Source organism: Anabrus simplex, chromosome 3, assembly GCF_040414725.1.
Source record: "Anabrus simplex isolate iqAnaSimp1 chromosome 3, ASM4041472v1, whole genome shotgun sequence".
NCBI classification, from domain to species: domain Eukaryota; kingdom Metazoa; phylum Arthropoda; class Insecta; order Orthoptera; family Tettigoniidae; genus Anabrus; species Anabrus simplex.
The window spans coordinates 81,500,811-81,521,310 of NC_090267.1; the positions used below are offsets into that span (position 1 = coordinate 81,500,811).

The 20,500-nt window shown below is 38.9% G+C and overlaps 1 protein-coding gene across 1 annotated transcript in view; it reads left to right on the forward strand.

Moving 5' to 3' along the window:
• Window positions 1-718: 718 nt before the first annotated feature.
• Window positions 719-20,500, forward strand: part of IscU (Iron-sulfur cluster assembly enzyme) — a 78,716-nt gene continuing 58,934 nt past the window's right edge. Inside the window, exons 1-3 of the mRNA XM_067142595.2 lie at window positions 719-921; window positions 11,128-11,352; window positions 19,172-19,250. Of these exons, the coding sequence (XP_066998696.1) occupies window positions 829-921; window positions 11,128-11,352; window positions 19,172-19,250 (397 nt within the window). The 5' untranslated portion in view covers window positions 719-828. The remainder of the gene's footprint in view (window positions 922-11,127; window positions 11,353-19,171; window positions 19,251-20,500) is intronic.

Genomic DNA, 20,500 nt, shown 5'->3' on the forward strand with positions numbered 1-20,500 from the left:
TGATCAAAGGTAAGCGTGCTGTAATTTTTTTCCTGAGCTGTACTTGTGATTTTGGCATTCTCTTTGACAACAGCTTTTGCCATGGCTCTAATCTGACTGAAAAATTATGTTAAGGGTACTATCACTTTAAGGCAGATGTTGACGTGGGATAGCCTTCGACCACTTTGAGAACAGAGTAGGATCTTTTGGGGGTGAAATAAAAATGACGCTTATCATTCGAATGTTTATTGTAACCCGAATTACAACCCGGGACATTGCAAGTTGTAGGCATATTCACATGCGGTAGTAAATTGAAGCATATGTCAAAGTATACGTTCTACTTCTCAAATGCATAATCTTTTTCACTTTTCAGTTCATGAAAAGTTAATGCCAGCTATTTGCACTTATACAACTGGTGAATGTATAAAACTACTGAAAAACACCACAAACTGTTTGCACACTTCCACAGTAAGCCGACGAAAAGCGCGCGTACTTGGCCCTTTTATTGACAGCAGCGCTGCAGGTGGCGGAGAACATGTACACCATGTCTGTTAACATGTGATTCAGAGGGAGTCGTCGCACTATTCATTTCTATTCGTCCTGTAATGACTGTGCTGGCGATTTTTCTTGTAAGACAGGGAGTAAATACTACTGCATTATATGACCATAGAGGATATATACAAATCTGACATTTGTTTGTCGCATTTCGCTGCGCATGTGTTAGTTGTGGTTGTGGTGCAATACTGCAGTTGCATTGATCAGGTGACTTTTAATTCCAAGGTCTACCGGCGGATTGGTTGCATTGGATTTGTTTTAAATATTGTGCGTTGTATTGGTCTACGAATAACAATGGCATTATTTCGCAGCTTGTCAGTGAATTTTCCATCAACAGTATTGAAAATCAGACCTTCGTATTTGTCGGCATCTTTCTATCATGAGAAGGTAGGTATTGCATAGATTTATGTCTTTTAAATATATATTTTTAACGGGTTAGGATGTATAGGGCCTACTGTTACTGAAGACATCTCCCTTTTGGAGTTATACTTCGGCTAAGCGACTGTCGAACGTACATTTCACGAATCTTAATTAAACTTGAAGTTATTATTTCGATTGATAATTCTGTTGTCACCGTAGTGAGAACCAGTAACCTATCCTATTTCGCGATGACTTTCGTGTGCCATTATAAGAGTATAGTTTCACCAATTACATTCCCGACCTGTAAATTATCGTTGTAAACCTCTGTCGTTGTTCAGTCCCGGGCTCTTGAGCATTTCAGTCAAACCTATTGGTCTAAAAGGAGAACATTCGTTCGTAAGAGATTGGAGATGTGTCTGACCTATGGCCATCGTGCTGTAGTTCAGTGGCAATAAACTAAAAACAGAGATTGTTTACTACATCGCATTTGCTTTGATATCGGATTTTTAATAATAATAATAATAATAATGTATGTCTGTTAGTTCATTAGCCCAATGGCTGGTTGAATCTTCAAATAGAACTACTGGGGGTTATACGGTTATAAGGAAACCAAAAAACTAATGGCAATTCTAAAATGAACCATTTACTAGGCAAGCAGAGGTTTCCCTGCTGCTTGACCAAGCATATTCAGTTTACTGTATTACTAAAATCTTCCCATGACTACTACTTCTTGGGTTCTACAATGATTTGTTTGTATGTTTCTTTCATCTACATATATGCTTCTGTAGCCTATAATAAATAATAAGTGAAATGCACACAAATGTGCATAGAGTTTAATAGTTAATTGTGTTTACTGTATTTGTTGATTGATCTTGTTCTTCTTTTGCACTTAAGTATGTGGTAGCGATCACACACTTCCTTACGTAGAGAGCACACACACTCGTCGTTCACCTCATGGAATCGCTTAGTCGCACATAGCTTACAGTGGAAGCCATGGACTGCCATCCTTGTAACCACATGTCGCTGTTCGTAGTTCGCTTCTGTCCATTTTCGCTCCAGCATGGCGTCGGTGGCATAGAATTCGAGCTCGATTTGGGCTCGTTTCATTCTTCTCTCTTCAATTATCTTTGCGCTTTGTCTTGTGAAGGGCAGAACTAGATTGATTCTTAGATCCTTGATATAGAATGGTTCTTTACAAAGTTTGTACACTAACCTGGACTCTGTGTTCGTAGGCACACCTAATACTCGCTTTAGAAATCTGGCTTTTAGTTTCTCTAGAGCCCTAAGGTCAGCCACAGATAATTTTTCCCAAATAATTTCAATGCCATAAGTGGCAATTGGGCTTATTGCAGCATAAAATAACTAGTGCTGTTTTTAAAGAAATTTTTTGGAGGTCTTTAATTCTATATATTGCTTTGATGGCCGTTGTCCTTTCCTTTATGTGCATTCTGTAAGAGTTGATTGTTGTTTGTAAGGTTATTCCAAGGTATTTGAAGGAATTCGTTATGTTTAGGTCTCTGTTCTGAAATTTAATTTTGTCCTTTGTTGCAGCTCTTTCTCCCTTTCTGAAGATCATCATTGCTGTCTTAGATTCGTTTATCTGCAGATCATTTTCTTCTGCCCATGTTTCCAGCTTGTTAATTGCTTCCTGAAGGTCTTCCAAGTTGGATGACCCAATTACCATGTCATCAGCTTATATGTGTTGTGATACTGTTTCACTGAATTCTACTATTTTCGATACGTCTGCAGTTGCAATGTTGAACAGTATTGGACTAATTGGGTCACCCTGCGTTACTCCATTGGTCTGGTAAATATCTTGGGAAAGAGAGATGCCATCACTTATGTTAACTATGTTGTATTCTAGGATGTTCTTCAGAAGGACTGTAATGCTGTGTGTTTCTCCAATCATTTTTGCTAGTTTCTCAATCACTACTTTTCTGTTTAGGGTGTCGAAGGCTTTTGTGTAGTCGATGAATAGTGCGTAGTATTTTCCGTTTGGAAATCTTTAGGCCTTTTCTATTTCACTTATTAGGTTCGTTACTGCCTGCAGTGTCGAGCGATGTTTCCTGAAGCCATTCTGACGTTCGGGAAGGTGATGGTCCGTTTCCCTCACTAATCGGTTCGTGATTATTCTCATAAAGATCTTGAAAACATTGTTTTCTAGGGCGATGCCTCTAAATGAGTTTGGGTCCATGTTGTCTCCTTTTGCTTTATAGATTACTTTTATCATGGACTTCCTCCAAGATTCAGGTATTTGTGCACTGTCTAGACACGTGTTAAATAACTCAGTCTACACGTGTAGAAGTATGTCTTCGGTTGCCTTGATAAGTTCATTGTAGATCCCATCAGGACCAGCAGCTTTCCTGCTTTTGGTTTTTGATATGGCTTGTTTTACATCATGGGTCGTTATTGGGATTGGGTGCAACTTTGGTTGACTTCCTGTTCGTGTTGATACACTTGCGGTTGGAGTGGTGCACTTCAAATTGAGGACTAGCCTATCTGGGTCAGTTCTTGTTTGAAGCCACTTTCAATATGCTTTCTTTTTAAGTCTACAAGCTCCCTGACTTCGTTGCACTATGATTTTAGCTTTTTCCCATATTTACACACAGTTCGTCCTAGGAATTCCTTTGCTGTTTCTACTACAGCATCCCCGTATGCTACCAATTGTTCTTCAATATCCTGAATCTGCTGACTGTCTATTCTTTGGAACTTTCCACTAATCATATCCATGCTTCTGTCTAATTTCGTTGTCCTGGAGATTCCCTATCCTTATTCTGTCTGCAGACAGATTCCACTTTCTCTATCCTAGGCCTGGCGATCTGTATCATTGAAAAAACTCTAAAAAAAATCCTGACAGATGTCCTGAGTTGAATGTTTGTTATGATTGAATTTGTAACTGCTAATCCCATACTAGCACAGAAGTCCAGTATATGCTTTCCATTCCTATTATCATAGTTAAAAAATAATATCTAAGTTGGCTTTGTGGTACAGGTCACGTATACTAAGGCCCGCAAGATTTGGAGTGTGTTGTTTAGCATCATCGGCGAGAAAAAGTTGACTTAACGCTGCTCAAAAATGGCCTGTTGCTATGGCAGTGATGAGTGATGCCACGTGGGTTGGCTTGCTCTCAGATGCTTTTGTGATATTCGGATTGGTACTGTGTTAGCTGTCTTAGTTGTTGCTGCTTTATGAATTTACGTGTTGGTTTTCTGAATATTATTTTGGTTGTTACTTTTTTTTTTGTTGTAAGATTACAGTAATTTAGTTCACCTTTCACATACTCTGTGTTGAAGGTTGTTCTTTGTTGGCACAAAGTTATGTGATACCTTTCACACACAGAATGGCTATGCAGCTGCACAAGCAAGTTTTGTCTGGCTCAAGGAAGCGAGTCTTTACACACAACTTGTGGTGGTAATCATGTACTACTAACTTGGTTGGATCCTGTCCAGATAACGAAAAATTCTGACCATATTTCTCACGTTTTCTTCTCCTTTATTTTCCTGGTCGCATCATTGGATTGTAGCTTGCAGTGTATTCTTAAGTCATCTATAAAGATTTTTCTAGTCAGCTCATAGAAAAGTCAATCAATCAATACTGATCTGCATTTAGGGCAGTCGCCCAGGTGGCAGATTCCCTATCTGTTGCTTTCCTAGCCTTTTCCTAAATGATTTCAAAGAAATTGGAAATTTATTGAACATCTCCCTTGGTAAGTTATTCTGATCCCTAACTCCCCTTCCTATAAATGAATATTTGCCCCAGTTTGTCCTCTTGAATTCCAACTTTATCTTCATATTGTGATCTTTCCTACTTTTATAAACGCCACTCAAACTTATTCGTCTACTAATGTCATTCCACGCCATCTCTCCGCTGACAGCTCGGAACTTACCACTTACAAGTAACTATTCTCATTTTGGTTCCGTATTGAAGATGACGTATGTCTCGAATATTATTACTTATTATTACTTTAAAAAATATTGTAATAATATTCTAGACATACGTACCACTTAGTCGAGCAGCTCTTCTTCTTTCTCTCAATTCTTCCCAACCCAAACATTGCAACATTTTTGTAACGCTACTCTTTTGTCAGAAATCACCCAGAACAAATCGAGCTGCTTTTCTTTGGATTTTTTCCAGTTCTTGAATCAGGTAATCCTGGTGAGGGTCCCATACACTGGAACCATACTCTAGTTGGGGTCTTACGAGACTTATATGCCCTCTCCTTTACATCGTTACTACAACCCCTAAACACCCTCATAACCATGTGCAGAGATCTGTACCCTTTATTTACAATCCCATTTATGTGATTATCCCAATGAAGATCTTTCCTTATATTAACACCTAGATACTTACAATGATCCCCAAAAGGAACTTTTACCCCATCAACGCAGTAATTAAAACTGACAGGACTTTTCCTATTTGTGAAACACACAACCTGACTTCTAACCCCGTTCATCAACATACCATTGCCTGCTGTCCATCTTACATTTTCAAGATCACGTTGCAGTTGGTCACAATCTTGTAAGTTATTTATTAGTCTATAGAGAATAACTTCATCCGCAAAAAGCCTTACCTCCGATTCCACTCCTTTACTCATATCATTTATATATATAAGAAAACATAAAGGTCCGATAATACTGCCTTGAGGAATTCCCCTCTTAATTATTACAGGGTCAGATAAAGCTTCACCTACTCTAATTCTCTGAGATCTATTTTCTAGAAATATAGCAACCCATTCAGTCACTCTTTTGTCTAGTCCAATTGCACTCATTTTTGCCAGTAGTCTCCCATGATCCACCCTATCAAATGCTTTAGACAGGTCCATCGCGATACAGTCCATTTGACCTCCAGAATCCAAGATATCTGCTATATCTTGCTGGAATCCTACAAGTTGAGCTTCAGTGGAATAACCTTTCCTAAAACCGAATTGCCTTCTATCGAACCAGTTATTAATTTCACAAACATGTCTAATATAATCAGAAAGAATGCCTTCCCAAAGCTTACATACAATGCATGTCAAAGTTACTGGCCTGTAATTTTCAGCTTTATGTCTATCACCCTTTCCTTTATACACAGGGGCTACTATAGCAACTCACCATTCATTTGGTATAGCTCCTTCAACCAAGCAATAATCAGATAATACTTCAGCTATTGTACTATATCCCAACCCATTGTCTTTAGTATATCCCCAGAAATCTGATCAATTCCAGCCACTTTTCTAGTTTTCAACTTTTGTATCTTATGGTAATTGTCATGGTTATCATATGTAAATTTTAATACTTCTTTAGCTTTAGTCTCCTTCTCTATCTGGACATTATCTTTGTAACCAACAATCTTTACATACTGCTGACTGAATACTTCTGCCTTTTGAAGATCCTCACATACACACTCCCCTTGTTCATTAATTATTCTTGGAATGTCCTTCTTGGAACCTGTTTCTGCCTTAATATACCTATACATACCCTTCCAGTTTTCACTAAAATTTGTATAACTGCCAATTATGCTTGCCATCATGTTATCCTTAGCTGCCTTCTTTGCTAGATTCAATTTTTTAGTAAGTTCCTTCAATTTCTCCTTACTTCCACAGCCATTTCTAACTATTTCTTTCCAGTCTGCACCTCCTTCTTAGTCTCTTTATTTCTCTGTTATAATAAGGTGGGTCTTTACCATTCCTTACCACCCTTATAGGTACAAACCTGTTTTCGCATTCCCCAACAATTTCTTTAAACTCATCCCAGAGTCTGTTTACATTTTTATTTACCGTTTTCCACCGATCATAGTTACTTTTTAGAAACTGCCTCATGCCTGCTTTATCAGCCATATGGTACTGCCTAACAGTCCTACTTTTAAGACCTTCCTTTCTATCACATTTATTTTTAACTACCACAAAAACAGCTTCATGATCACTAATACCATCTATTACTTTAGTTTCCCTATAGAGCTCATCTGGTTTTATCAGCACCACATCCAAAATATTTTTCCCTCTGGTTGGTTCCATCACTTTCTGAATCAGCTGTCCTTCCCATATTAACTTATTTGCCATTTGTTGGTCATGCTTCCTGTCGTTCGCATTTCCTTCCCAATTGACATCTGGCAAATTCAGATCTCCCGCTACAATCACATTTCTTCCCATGTTGTTTCCCACATAGCTGACTATCCTATCAAATAATTCCGAATCCGCATCAGTGCTACCCTTTCCTGATCTGTACACTCCAAATATATCAAGTTGCCTATTATCTTTAGAAATGAGCCTTACACCTAGAATTTCATGTGTCTCATCTTTAACTTTTTTGTAGCTTACAAATTCTTCCTTCAACAGAATGAACACTCCCCCTCCCACCATTCCTATCCTATCTCTACGATACACACTCCAGTGCCGTGAGAAAATTTCTGCATCCATTATATCATTTCTCAGCCATGATTCAACTCCTATTACAATATCTGGTAAATATATATCTATTAAATTACTTAATTCTATTCCTTTCTTTACAATACTTCTACAGTTCAACACCAACAATTTTGTCATCCCTACTTGATTTCCAGTTCCCTGTTCCCTTATCACCGCTCCCTAGGCCATCCCGTTTCCCTGAATGTACCTCCCTATTACCCTTCCAAACAAATTTCCTAACTTATACGTACCACTGCGGTTTAAATGAAGGCCATCCGAGCGCAGATCCCTATCTCCTACCCACCCATTAGGATCTAGAAATTTCACTCCCAGTTTCCCACATACCCACTCCATAGTCTCATTTAAATCCCCAATCACCCTCCAGTCAGTATCCCTCCTACACAGTATTCCACTAATAACAATCTCCGCTTTCTTAAACTTCACCCGTGCTGCATTTACCAGATCCCACACATCTCCAACTATGTTGGTACTTATAGCAGCTTGCCTTACGTTGTTGGTACCAACGTGAAACACTACCACCTTCTCCTTCCCCTCCTTCCTCTCTTCTACTTTCCTCAACATCTGCCTCAACCTAATTCCTGGATAACATTCTACCTTGGTTCCCTTTCCTCCACACACTTTCCCCACGTGTCTAACGATGGAATCCCCCATGACCAGAGCCTCAACCCTACTCACCTCATTTGATCCCCTCCCCTCCTGGTCAGCCTTATCTTTCCTGATAGCTGCAGAAACTACTTTCTCCTCCCTTTTCTCCTTCCCATGACCCTGTTCCACCTGTCTTTTCCTATCCTCTACTCTACATTTCCCTTTCCTACCTTTTCCCTTCCTCTACTTCCACACATCTCAGAACAGTTCCCTGTCCCTCATCTTCCCTCTGTTGTTCTACCTGGAGTGACTCGTACCGATTTTGCACAGACACCTCTCCTGAATTCTGATCCTGAATAGAGCTCGTAGCCTGCAATCTCCTTCCCCTTAGAACATTAGACCACCTGTCTTCTACAACTCCTCCCTCTTGTACACCTACTGTAACCTGTACATTGTTTGAGGGAGTCCTATCTTCCTTCCTGTCTTCTGTGAGAATCCTAATTATCTCCCTCAAACTTTCCAACTCCTCCTCATACCCCTCAATGCCTCGCCACACCCACAGTAAGTACACTCGCGCTCCTTAGCCATTCTTTATGGGGGGGGGGGGGAAATGAAATTAAAAATAAAATAACTTATTTGCAAAAAATAAATGAACGGAAGGGTATATTGTCTGGAATAGTACACAACAATAAGGTAATTAATATACGACTACACTACAATACTACTTAGTCGTGCACTATTTTTTTAAATCCTACAACCCCTAACAGGATAAAAACTGCTGTTAATTACTGAATATCGAAAGTAATACACAAGAACTACACAATTCCAAACTGCAATTAAGCCTATCCTAATTACAACAACAGTATTTTAGTAAGAGTTTCTATGGATACCTCTACTATACCAGTACTACACAAATATTTTACAATAATAAAATAAGCACCCTAAATTCTAATAGGATATTACTCGTATACTACTGTACAGTACACTACAGTAATTTTAAAGTACTTTCAGACGTATCCTAATTACGATACCAGAACTGTACCGTATGTCACTACTAAGCACAACAGAAATGAAATTTGCAAGATCTAAGGGCGTGAATCTGGATAGGCCTAAGGCTGCTTTCAAGTAGCGAGCTTTTATATTTTCTGTTGTGGGCAAGTCTTTTGTCATCAATTTTAGCCAAATGAGGTCCAGACTGTAGGTGAAGATTGGCATGATTCTTGCATTGGAGAGAGCCATTGCTGTTTGTAGGGATAGTCTTCTTAGTTCCTTGATTCCATAAATTGCTGTTGTTTACCTTTCCTTTAAATGTAGTCTGTAGGAGGTGGTTGTAGTTTGTAATTTAATGCCTAAGTCCACTATATGAACACGTTAACTTTTTCCAATTCTATTCTATATTTAACATGTACATTTTTTGAGGTTGTCAGGAACTAATGATGTTGTTAGTGATGATGAAATCTCATAGTTATCAGCAATGGCTTGTTCAGTCTTAAATGCTGCAATTATTACCGCAAGCTTAGGTGCGGGTCACAGTTTATTGAATTGCATTAGGATTACATGTTTTATTATCAGCCTGTATGAAAGAGTGATATGCCACAGATAGAGGTAACTATGACAATGCAGCGTACTCCGTAGTTGCCGCTTTCGCCGCTCAGATGTCAGACTCCAACTCTTGTGGGCCTACCTATAGCTATAAACTTTTGCTTGGAAGATGGTGGGTTCAGGTTCCACCGATTGTTTCCCATTTTCACACTAGGTAAATGCCAGGGTTGTACTTTATTGGGGCCAAGTCCTTGCCCTTCCCCATCCTAGTACTGTATAACTGAAAATCTGTGTGTTGTTGCAATGTCGAACTACTAGCAAGAAAATAAATAATTTTGAAATATTACCGTAGTATTTATTTAAGCTCCTTTCAGATATTTCCAAGTACGAAAGGGCTGACGTAATTCTGTCGTATTGATGTCTTTATACATTTTTCATATATGATCCATATCTTTTGTAACATCTGATTTGAAATTTGGCCAAGGTATAACAGTAGCTCCTCAGCATGAAGTACATAATTTGAGAGAGTGAATTTCAAAAATCTTACTTCATATGACATGCAGGACAGATGTGTGGTCATTGCTGGTCCTGGGGACCTACCACACCACCCCTGGAAATATATTTATGTTTATAGAAAGCATCAGAAATTGTGTGACTTACCACCCCCATCAACCACCACTGGTCTTGGCTGAAATTTTCTAAATATGACTTCACTCCTACAATTCAGCACAGATATGTCATTACAAACTACATCACAATAAGAAGACCTATAGCTCCGTGTAATCTAACCTATGCACTGCATATATGCTCTAAACAAACCATTGGTGACAAATTAATAGATACACACACAATAAAATGGAATGCATACATACATACATACATACATACATACATATTATCTGCAAAACTTTTAGTGATACTTCGGCTCCCTAGTGCTGAATCGGTAGACCTCGGTTATCTTTGAGATTTTTATTGGCAACCTTTGACACAAAAAATATAAATCAATTATGCATTGCCGTGAGACATCTGGCGGTATATTTGCAACACTTTAAATACTGTTGTTATTTACACAGCAGTCAAAATGTAGGTTAAGCTTGAACATGAGTGAGGAAAATCAAAGTACATCACAGGAACAACCTGGAACTCCTTCACAGAAACAACGATTTAGCAAAATTCGTATCGATCGATCACTCTATGATTCAATTCAAATTTAATTTCCATTCAGTTGGCAGTATTACCAGAACCGTTGTAGCTCCCTCCTTACTCCTCCTCCTCCCCCCCCGCTAAAACGAAATGTCACTAAAAGTTTCACAGATAATAAATACATACATGCATACAAAGTCTAATCACTATAAATAAACAAGACATCAGGTTAGCACATGATAGGGTGGCATGGAAGGCTGCATCAAAGCTGTCTATGGACTGATGAATCAAACAATAATCACCACCTTGATTCAGAAAAGTTTAGATTTCTTGCCACATGAAGTGTTTCGTCGACAATTGGTATTATAACTGATAATCATGGAAATTAGGTAGGCAAGGAACTAGCAACAAGAGAAGATTGACATTTGTGCTGTGCTGTAATGATCTTGATTGAAGAGCTATTGTAGACCGGTACATTTACCTGCAGTTTTGATCCATCTAAAAATGGTAAATCTTTTAAATGTACTCCCCTAAAAGTTCTTCACGTTATCTTACAGGTGTTGGATCATTATGAGAACCCTCGTAATGTTGGTGCTCTGGACAAGAATGATAAGCAAGTTGGCACGGGGTTGGTTGGTGCGCCAGCATGTGGTGATGTCATGAAACTCCAAATAAAAGTATCTGATGATGGAAAAATTATTGATGCTAAATTCAAAACATTTGGTTGTGGTTCTGCGATTGCGTCGAGTTCTTTGGCGACAGAGTGGGTGAAGGGCAAAACGGTATGTATAAACTGATTTAAATTAATGTAGTAGTGCATGACTGGGTTAAAAATAAGAAATGAAAATGTGCAGTTATTCGGTAAATCCCATTACTTCAAATGAATGAAGTATTTCTGGTGCAGAATTCTCTGGTAATTATAAAAATTAATTGGAACATTACAATTTTTTTTTCTTTGCTAAGTTTAATTGTGCTGAATTTGGATTTTATGTCACAGATAACACAGTAGAATGTCGGGGCTCACCCTCAGTTATCATTTATATATTGTATCTGGAAAATTCTGTAACATGGGGTGGTATGAATAAAAATGAGAATATACTATGTACTCAACTTTTCAGAGAATATACTCCACTTGATAAGAATAAAGTTCTTGAGAATGTACTCACTAGTTGAGTATATACTCATGTTGTGGAGGTGGTGGAGTATATACTCACCTTCCTAAGAGTATGAGAGTAGATTCTCACATGTGATATGAATAAAAGGGAGTACCTTCTCAAATTGATGAGTATATACTCACTTTGTTTTGAGTATGGCTGATAGTTGGCTCAATCATGAGTATATAGTCATTTCTTGCTTTTGGGAGAAAGATTTCAAGAACATGGCTCAAAAATGTATGCAAAACAATTTATTTTTTAAAATATATATACTCGACTATCATTCTTTCATCTCTGATTTTAACTTTCTTTCTGTGAGTTCCAACACTCTTATCTGCTTTAACAGCACCAAACGCTGCAGGTCTGTATTATTTAGAGTTCTGGTTTCATCATTTTCGTAGTCGTCCAAAACACTTCTTTTCCGTTTAGGGGTGGCTACATTTGGAAAGTTCACGATTTCTACAGGACTCCCTCTTCCAATACTACAAATTCCACTACAGGTGGAGGAATGTGTTCTGGCTGAACTTCAGGAAGCCCTACTCCAATCGCAGTTGCTCCTACGAAAAAAAGGAAAAACTTTTTAATTCACTAATTCAGTTTTCTACAGACAATTGAATTAAACGGAGCTAAAGTCCCAGGCCCAGGATTCAAACCCAGGTACCCTGAACCAAAGGCCTAGGTGCTATTTGGTTCTTATAAAGCAATAAATAGAAATATCTTAACCTTAAAGTTTGTAGTGTACTTTCTACAGCCTCTATAAACCTGTTCAAGAAAATAATCGTGAATATACTTTCGGAACATACCTGGAATTCGTGTCAATGTTGGATTAGTATCCCCATCCAACAGCTCATGGATAATATTCTCCCAGTCCTTCAGCACTATCCTTCTATTCCCCGTTTGGTTTACGTCGCACTTTTGTTTCACCCTCATTTTCATATTGTTTATCCTTTTCGTTATGGTGTCAATTTCAACTTTCTTGCCACACATGGCCATCAGTTTCATTTGAATTGCCTCCAACGATTCGGATTTTTCTTTCCGAACCGCCGGCAGTTGGGAATTACTAAAAAGTACCGCATGTTCCCGCAATATATTCGCAAATGTTATTGGATGAATACTTTCCATATCGACGAACTTGACGAACGAACAATCAGTGCAAACTACAAACTAAACCGAATCCAGTTGAGGTTATGTTGCGATTGGAACCAAACGTGTTAACAGTTGACGATCGTACACAACATGAGTATACTCAGTTTCAAACGATCCACATGGCTGTGCGCTTGAGTATCTACTCCATCAGAGGAGAACCTTTTTATTCTTACCAAATGGAGTACATACTACTTGGGCTGAGAATATACTCCTACTAAATGCTCATGAGTATATAATTTGAGTAAGTACTCACGTTTTATTCATACCACCCATGGGCTACCTCGAGCATGAGGTTAAGGATCTGCAGGGAGTGTGTAGTCCTCTATTGGAACTAGATGCAGAGAGGAGTTTACTTCGAAATATCATACAAGCGACTCGGTTTTTAGATCGTAATTTATCATCATATAAATATCAATGTTTATGAGAGTGATTTTATACTACCTATTACAGTTGATTTCGAGCAAACTTCTGCTTTGGGCTGGCCTCGAACGCTCCAATACTCGGACACTAAATCACCATGAAGTTCCATTCCAATCCATGCAGGTTACTCTCGTGACTGGTCACAGGTACTTTCACTCCATCACAACAGAAAGTAAAACAGTAAACAGTTGTAGTATTCCTTTAGGAAATACATCATTCACTTGTGGACTCATTCAAGTGAGATGAGTGTAACTGAAGTCGTGTAAACCATAAACTGCACTAAGTAGCGTGGTGTTGTAATTTAAAATAATGGGAATTATAATTTTAAATAATGGGAACGTGACTTAGTTGATTGACAAGAGTAGATCTTCCACCAAGGGATGCAGGATTAAAAAATATGTTGAACCTACACTTGAGGAGGAACAACATGGATTTAGACTTCATAGATCAACTATAGACCTCATTTTTGCCACCAAAATGCTCTATGAGAAGTATTGGAAGAAAGGTAAAACACTTATAAGTGTTTTTCTGGACATCGAGAAAGCATATGACCATGTACCACGCAGGCATATATGGGAATGTTTGATACATAAGAAAGTGCCCGACGACATCTTAGCACGAGTACAATGATTATATGATGAAACCAACTGTTGTGTCCAGGACCACGATGGAAGGTCAGGTTGGTTCGAAACTGAGTGGAGTCCAGCAAGGAAGTTGTCTTTTACCACTTCTCTTCATAATCATAATGGATGAAATTTTAAAAGCGGTTAAAAGAAAGGATCCAATAGCTAATGCCCTGGTTTTTGCTGATGTAATAGTATGGAGTGAGACAGAAGCGGAAATACAAACTAGACTTCATCTCTGGTATGAAGCTGTTACAACCTTAGGTCTCAAAATCAGCAAAAACCCCTGTGGGTGGGGACGCAGATGAAGAATACACCCATGGTATCCCCTGCCTGCCGTAAGAGGCAACTAAAAGTGGCCCCAGGGGCTCTCAACTTAGGAGCGTGGGTAGGCGACCAAGGGGCCCTTAGCTGAGTCCTGGCATTGCTTCCACTTACTTGTGCCAGGCTCCTCACTGTCATCTATCATGTCTGACCTCCCTTGGTCAACTCTTGTTTTTTTCCGACCCCGACGGTATTAGAGCATTCGAGGCCTAGGGAGTCTTTCATTTTCACGCCCTTCATGGCCCTTGCCTTTCTTCGTCTGTTACTTCATTTTTTGAAGTTACGGATCCCTACTTCTTCTTTTTTCTCTTTGTATACAGCTTGTGGGTGGGGTATGCCGATGAAGAATTCGAATCTTTACTGCCAAGTTCATCTCGCACCAGTGCCATTCAATGAATAAGTGAACGCAGACTTTTATGTGCCAAATCCATCACGAACCTACAGTTTCGAGTGTGTTGCATTTGCATTTATCGAATCCAAACTCACGCTTATGCAATTTTGTCTCACCCTTCACAGCTGGTTTTGAATTGACGCTTAGTGAATTAGTGATTTCAATCCCTAACTGCCAAATTTCATCTCAACCCAAAAATATTTTTAAAATGTTACGTGCATTTTTGAGACGATTGTGTTTATTGAAATCTAACCTATGTTTTGTACTACACTCGCGGCAGGCAACATTCAATGGAAGAGTGTCTGAAATAATTTGAATCTCCAATGCCAATCATCTTGAACTTCCGTGTAGTTTTGTTACAGTTTATATGTTTTTCAAGTGATTATGTTTTTGAACCCTATCTCATGTTTATACAATTTTCACTCACCCTTCATGACCATTTTGAAACTGACATTGTACTTCACGATTTCATGTCTCTCATTTAATCACACTGATTTAACATCTTGTATAATATAAATGTCTGCATGCTTACGCCTATGCCTATTTCCCACATTTTGGCTGAAGATGACGCCAAACAGCATCGAAACTAGTTCCAATTGTAAATATATGTTGTAAATAAACTATAACATTTATTTGTATTTTAAGTTTCCTATCTTACGAAGAATACACCCACGTTATCCCCTGCCTGTCATAAGAGGAGACTAAAAGGGGCAACCAGATGATTGCCCTTTTTTTTTTTTTTGCGTCGCACCAACACAGATAGGTCTTATGGCGACGATGGGACAGGGAAGGGCTAGGAGTGGGAAGGAAGCGGCCGTGGCCTTAATTAAGGTACAGCCCCAGCATTTGCCTGGTGTGAAAATGGGAAACCACGGAAAACCATTTTCAGGGCTGCCGACAGTGGGGTTCGAACCTACTATCTCCCGAATAATGGACACTGGCCGCACTTAAGCGACTGCAGCTATCGAGCTCGGTACCAGATGATTGGATCAGAACCATGAAACTACTTGAGATTAGTACCATCATGCGGGGAACACCATGGGTCGCCTTTACTTGCGGGTAGTACCACTCGGTTAGGTGCTCAATAGTTTTGTGATTCGTAGCAGTAGAGCGGGGTTCACTGTGGGTTTCCAGTACCTGTGATTGGCACCACTAAATGCGGAACACCACGGTCTTACGTTGCCCGTGATTAGTACCATTAAGCGAGAAACACCACGCGTGTGGGCGTTGCCTGTGGTTAGTAACACAATATGAATGACACCATAGGTCTTCGTTGCCTATGATTAGTACCCACTGTATGTGAAACACCACGGGAATACCGACGCCCATGATTCGTACACCTAGGCAGGGAACACTCTGGTTTTGCCATTATGTGAGAAACACCCGAGGTCTGTGTTACCTGTATGATGTACAAAACTTGTGAGTAGTGCTATAATGTTTGAAACACCGTGAGTTTACGCTACCTTTGATTAGTACCGCAATCTGAGAAATACCATGGTTCTCCTTTAATAGCGATAAGTGCCATTATGAGGGACCGTTGACATGGATATTGAACTCCTTTAGACAACAAGCATCATCGATTCAGGATTCTGCTTTGGAAACAGTCCTTTGGTCCATAATATTGTTTCTGATCAGATGAGGCATTGCAGGTTGGTTCCACTGAGTGTTTTAAATTCATATTTATTCATTCACTCTTCATCATGTTTTGAATTCTGGTCAGTCTATGAATTTTGTACTTCTAAATTGTCATTGCATTTCGTCTCATTTCGTATCATAGGAGCCAGTGACCTAGTTGTTAGGTCCCTCTAAACAACAAGCATCATCATCATCGAATCAGCAAAACGAAGACAATTGGCTTGGTGATGGGTAGAAACTCTCCAACTGTTCATCTAAGAATTGGAGATGAGGGGATGAATATCATAGACAACTTCCAGTATTTAGGTAGTGTTCTGTCATCAGACAATACCATATAAGAGATTAGCAACAGAATACTGAAAGCTTCCAAATTGTATCATACTGTACATCAAATACTTTGGGATGAAACACTTCCGTTAGTTTCCCCAAGATCAGCTTGTACAAAATATATCTAGTATCTGTATTGACGTATGGCCTGGAAGCAGCAACACTTACTGGACCAACAAAGAGTCGTCTTCAGGCAACAGAAACGAATTTCCTCCGTTCTTGTCTACAAAAAACAAAAATGGATAAAGTAAGGAATGTGGATATCCAGCAACAGCTTGGATTGGAAAGAAGCTTGCTGGAGACTCTAGAAGTGAAGAGATTGCAGTGGTATGGTCACATGAAAAGAATGGACCTTCCTCGAACATACTTTGACCACAACGTTCCTGGGAAGAGACCAAGAGGAAGACCTCGCGATGTTTGGGAAAAACAGATATTGAAGGACCTTGAAATTAGAGATGTGAACTGGCGTCGCATATATGAGCAGCATCTGTGGATGGGTAGGACAAGCTGGAGGAGGCTCGTATACAACCGCGCCCAGCTTGCTGGAGCGAATAAATGATGATGATGACGTAATGTTTCACTTCACTCTACACCAACTCAATATTGTTGAAGTGGCAGTGGTACGGCAGCAACCTAACAACCTTGTGTCCTTGTTCCTTCGCTACCTCATAGGCTACATATGTCGGTGAAACCGGTTTGTTTGGTTTCACCCGTGCATATAAGGTTAATTTAGTCATACCCATATGAGCTATATGGGATATTTCTTGCCTGCTGCCATTCCACTAACAGTTCTGTATGAGCGCTCGAAGTAAGGGTCTTGTCCATTGTTATGGAGTGGTAAGATGCATTGTCCATAACAGTGACAGAAAGGCCTTTGAGCTGCTGAGGAGCTTCTTAAACCAATCTAAAAAGCGAACATTGTCCATATCTTTGTGGTAATCACCAGGATTTTTTGATCAGAACATTAGAAGATCACCTTCCACAAAACCACTGGATGAACCCATGTGCGCTATTATTAATCTGGCATCCCTCCCAGCCGGTTGATTACTGGAGCTTTTAGGACTGTCATCAGTCCAAGATTTAGTAATGCACTCTCCAGCATTCACCCACATCATTCATCTACATTATTTTGTGAAGATCCTTACCGACAAGTTTATTCAGAAAAATACTCCTAGCCATCACAGTGTACGACTTTTCAAGCAGCACTTTTCTTCCGTTCAGTTTTTTATATCAGAGACCTATGGCTCGCAGTACCAATTTTAAGGAATTTTTTTCCTTGAGAAAATATTTTCCTTTCTAAGGGAGACTAGTAATTTTGCCACGATAGGGTATTCCTTCCTCAATCAATCAATACTGGTCTGCATTTAGGGCAGACACCCAGGTGGCAGATTCCCTATCTGTTGTTTTCCTAGCCTTATTCTTAAATGATTTCAAAGAAATTGGAAATTTATCGAACCTCTCCCTTGGTAAGTTATTCCAATCACTAACTCCCTTTCCTATAAATGAATATTTGCCCCAATTCGTCCTCTTGAATTCCAGCTTTATCTTCATATTTTGATTTTTCCTACTTTTAAAGACGCCATTCAAACTTATTCATCTACATGTCATTCCACGCCATCTCTCCGCTGACAGCTCGGAACATACCACATGATATAGATGTTGATCCCATAGGGAACCTGAAATATTTGTCCTGAATGAGTAAATTTATAATATCAATATAAATGGTCTGTTATTGGATATTATAAATTTTGCAGCTAACTCATTTCCAGTTGCTAGCGTTTTGTTAAATATATATGTGGCTTTGACCCAGTTAGCATATTTATTTCTTTATTTTGAATTGGATACTGTTTATACTTTTTTTAGATAAAACTTTTTTCTGTTTCTAAACAGTTTTGCATTATAGCCACCTGGAAACTTTTTCGTAGTAGAAGTAGTATCTAGTGTTAAAAAAACAAAGCTGAGCTATTCTGTACAATGCTTTGTTCCTATTGCTTTTTATCTGTTTGTAAAGTTCTCATTCAACCTCAATAAAACAATGGTCTTAAACTTCTTGAATAGATTTCAAAAATCCATTTTGCCCCCAAGCATGATTTGGAAAGACCATGTAGTGTAAAACAATAGATTTAAGAATAACTGTTAACTCTGTGAATAATGTATCTTCATTCATGTTAGTAAAGCTAAAAGCCATATATCGATTCAGATTTTGAAGGCCTGTGGAGGAACTGAATAAACCTTCATACCAAGTGGAATACCCTAGTTAGCTCTATGGCTGTCATATATCAGGGTACTCCTTTCTGTTATTGGTTTCGAGATCCCCAAGGCTAAGAGCCTCTCCAGAAGAGGAAGTATCGTTTCTAGATTTTGTCATCTCCTGACATGACCAAGTTATTCCACGTGGATTAAGAATGCTTTGTCCATCCTTTTATTCAAATTTACTCTTCTCACTTCAACCATTAGCGAGGCAGTGAAGTAGATAGAGATGAGCAAACTGCATGTGTTGTATTAACTCTTGTGTCCGAAGTTGAAAGCATCCATTTTGTAATTGTACTTATTGTAACCTTGTATATATTTTGTTTTCTAGGTTGACGAGGCTCTCAAACTGAAAAACACTGACATTGCCAAGGAGTTATCACTCCCCCCTGTTAAGCTTCATTGCTCAAGTAAGTTCTCTTTATTCAGTTGTGTAGTATGTAAGCAATATGTCATATTTAAGCTTCTTAAAAGTGTTGTGCCTCTTTGTTGAATTCCCTTCATTTCATATTTTACTTAAGAAAAACCGAAAGTACACCAAAAGTCGCTTTACTATAGTAATAATCATAATCTGTCATTTACCGAGCGAGTTGGCCATGTGGTTAGGGGCGCGCAGCTGTGAGCTTGCATTCGGGAGATAGTGGGTTCGAACCCCACTTTCGGCAACCCGGAAGATGGTTTTCTGTGGTTTCCCATTTTTACACCAGGCAAATGCTGGTATTCTTCACACCAAGTCTGTTTCAGAACTAGCTTCCTTATTTAAGTGCGTATACAAAAACACAAGCTTGGGAGCTTTATCTACACCAAGTTTGTTTCTTGAATAAACACCACCAAATTTAGAAAACACTTTCTGCACCTGCAGGTGATGCTTTAGCTGTTAAGAGATGCATAACTTTGTATATTACCAACTTGCCAATGGCTTTTTCTTGAGATTTCCACCACTGCAAAGCAGACCTTAACCCTACAAGGACTGGGGGGGGCACAGTCAGAATAAATTGCTTCTTGAAATGAAATGTACTTTTTACAATGGTTGTAAAGAAATTATATCATCATACCTGCTGACCCTTCCGATTTACCCAGAAACTTTCTAGTTTTTAACTTGTCTTCTGATTTTCAGATTTAGTTTTCCTTCTTCCTATTTTTGACTAATATAAATAGGAAAAAGGATAAATTCTTATGTGCTTGTGTAATTTAGGAACCTCATTTTCAAGCACATTTATTTGATGCTTAATTTCACAAGTGTATCGTCAGTCGTCTTCGTGTATTGTGTTTCCTGCTCACCACAGCAGCATGTGTGCTTTAGACTACAGCTGGGGATTCGAGATGGCAGTCGTCCGACAGAGTTGATTGGATTTCAGGGAGTTGTGTCGATGACAGTTTCTGGTATTATCTCTTCACATTATGGCCAAAAAATATATAGCAAACGTTATCTCCAAGTGTTCAGAGATACCTATAAATTTCCATTAATTTTACCGTCTAATAATGCATTTTGTTGCTTGTGTCGGTATGCTATAAATATTATTATTCATGTGCATCATAAATGAGTGGTTAGGTACACTTTCGTGTAACCATTTTTGTTTTCTTAGTTTAAGATTTTAAATTTAATGCTCACTTCACATTGCAACTGTAGATATGCATGCCTTTTATCCTGTCCTTTTTT